At 32.5% G+C, this 2,777-nt stretch overlaps 1 protein-coding gene across 1 annotated transcript; it reads left to right on the top strand.

The window, feature by feature from the left end:
* The first annotated feature begins 902 nt into the window (after positions 1–902).
* On the top strand, positions 903–2,516 carry LOC111623531 (patched domain-containing protein 3-like). The gene is made up of 4 exons (XM_023366135.1): positions 903–914; positions 986–2,006; positions 2,083–2,400; positions 2,503–2,516. The coding sequence occupies exons 1-4, from the start codon at positions 903–905 to the stop codon at positions 2,514–2,516; spliced, it is 1,365 nt and encodes a 454-aa protein (XP_023221903.1).
* Positions 2,517–2,777: the final 261 nt, after the last annotated feature.

The raw sequence follows: 2,777 nt of genomic DNA, 5'->3' as shown, positions 1-2,777 counted from the left end.
TAGATTTCTTTTTTTCTATATCAATGCCGCTATTTCCAGGAGCGTGTCTAATTAATATCAACTATTCAAGTGATTAGTCAATTAAAATCTTTTACATTCCAATTTAAAAATTACTTAATTGCAGACAATTCTAATGTAATATTGACGTCAGTTAATTCTTCTTCGACTTAACAAAGAGCAAAATAATCAGTAATATTTGATAATGAAAGATTTCTTTTTTATTTTTCGTCAACCACAATTGTATCTGCTTAATTTATAATGATCATAGAACAGGTAAGTTAGAGAATTATTTGGATCGGACTTCCGATCTGAATAATTCTCTAATTTAATATCATCTTAATATTAGAAAAATTCTCAATAAATAAAATTACAAAGACAGAATTTCGTTTGTTGATCATTTTTCTGATGGGCGATAATCAGCCACTGTGTAATGCACTGTACTGCACAATGTAGAATACATCTGAATACGGAATAAGGTTAAAAATTGCAGCAGNGAAGATTATTTTGTATGCATGTTTATTGAAAAACAAAACTTTGAGGCCCCTCAATTAAAAAGTTGTTTCATACATTCGTACATCAGATAATATTTTAGTAAATTTTATTTTAATATAAATGTGCAACACTCGGTGAAAACGTTTTTGACAGAAAAAATAACTGAAACTATTTAAGAAAATAGCTTCAATTGGATAATGTCACACGCAATCAACCAATCAGACGTAGAAAAAAAAGACGATATGACGTCACACAGCGCAATTACAGTTTACAATTGACTGGTTTTCTATTCAGAATTTTTAATATTTTTAAAGGGGAAATATTCTTCATTCAATCTGATAGAATAAATCGTCGTAAACCTTACGCTGAATATTATTAGGACAATTCAGGATTCTTAATTCAAGATAGCAATGAATAAACAGGTAAAAATCATTCGACTATATCAAGCATTTCGCATGCCCATGTTGCAGTAATTTCAATTTAAAATTTTTAGGTAAGAAGAATCGACACTTCGAAGAGAACGAAATGTTCCTGTCTGACAAACACATTTTGTAATATAATTGGTCGACTTGGTGTAATAGTTAGTCGATATCCCTTTTATTTTGTCATTGTTCCTGTCATTCTTTCTGGTTTATTATCAATTGGGCTAATCAGAATTCAAACCAACGACGACACCGAGTCTCTCGTAAGTGCGGACAGAGGTAAAGTTTTTGATACGAAACAGTTTATAGATAAAACATTTCCTATCAATTCTAATAATTTCGATTTTTTACGTCTTACTAAACGCCCACTTTTTCCAATGATCTACATAGTAAATGACAAAGAAAATAACATTTTACGCAAAGAATTCTTAAACGAAATACGAATTGTAGATAAAGATGTAAAAAATACCACAGCTTTTGTACATGGAAAGATTATTGGTTACTCGGAAGTGTGCCAAATAGAAGATGGCAAGTGTTTAGAAAACACTCTTATTGATCTGCTAAACAACTCCGAAAATGCATTTCATGAAATATTAAGAATGAAGTATCCCCTGAATATAGATTCTGTAACATACGCGTATAAAATCCTTTCTCTGAATTTAGGAGGGGTGACGACAGACAACAAAGGATACATAAAACAAGCAAAAGCCGTTCGTTTATTCTATGTACTAGATGAATCAAATGCAAGTAAGAAAAAGTGGAATGAAGAATGGACAAAGGCAGTTTACAAGAAGTTGAAAGATTATAGCTTCGAACATATTAAAATATTTCCCGATCCATTCTCCTCTACTGATTTTCAAGTAAAACGCATTTCACAAAACTTAGTGTCCTTGATAAGCGTGGCTGTGGTCGTAGTGGCCATTTTCTCTATCACCACAAACATGACTAACAATTGGGTGAAGTCCAAACCCTGGTTAGGCGTAGCTAGTGTCGTATCCGCCGGTTTGGCTGTGGCCACGACGTTCGGTTTATTATCCGCCTGTGGAGTAGAAAATCTTCGGTGGAACGTCGGTCTTCCTTTCATTATTCTTGGTAAGATAAACCATATAATACTTTAAAATACCGATACATTTTGCTTTATTAATTTTTTTCCTTGCTGTAATTAAAGGAACGGAAGTGGACGACTCGTTTGTTGTATTGGCTTGCTGGAAGGCAACAGATTGCGGTGACTGCGTAGAAAATCGAATGGAACAGACGTATCGCAACGCTGCAGTGTCCATCACCATAACGTCTCTAACGAATTTTATCTCCTATTGTATTTCTATGACGTCACCATTTCCGGGTGTAAGAATATTCTGTTTGTATGCCGCAACGTGCATCTTCTTCAGTTATTTCTATCAGTTGTTTTTCTTCGGCGGATGTTTGGCATTAAGCGGATACAGAGAAGAGAAGGGTCTTCATCCTTTCACATTTAAACCAGCTTTTGGTAAAAATTTTAAATTTATTAACTTGTATTAATAATTTTGTGCATAAATTTTTCAATAATAGTTTAATGTGTAGTGCTAAACACTCTTCTATTTATTCACAGGGCATTTTACTTAAAGCATTATAGAGACTCAGGTTAACTCACTTTATTTAATAAGAACTTTGTTGTAGATTGGAAATTACAGCAATAGTAAATTTAAATATTAAGTGTTTCACTTATACTTATGACACAGGCGCATAGTCTACGTACTTGAGTTGACAAAAAACAAAGAAATATGTTAGTAGTGGTTATAATAACTGAATGTGCCAAGGTAATAATAAGGATAAAAATATTAGTATTCAAATAAATTTCTTAAGAATTTAGGCTTAAGTATGTTG

This window comes from Centruroides sculpturatus, unplaced genomic scaffold, assembly GCF_000671375.1.
Source record: "Centruroides sculpturatus isolate CEXI.00-Female unplaced genomic scaffold, Cexi_2.0 scaffold288, whole genome shotgun sequence".
Classification (NCBI taxonomy): Eukaryota; Metazoa; Arthropoda; class Arachnida; order Scorpiones; family Buthidae; genus Centruroides; species Centruroides sculpturatus.
This window is presented reverse-complemented; position numbering and strand designations above follow the sequence as displayed.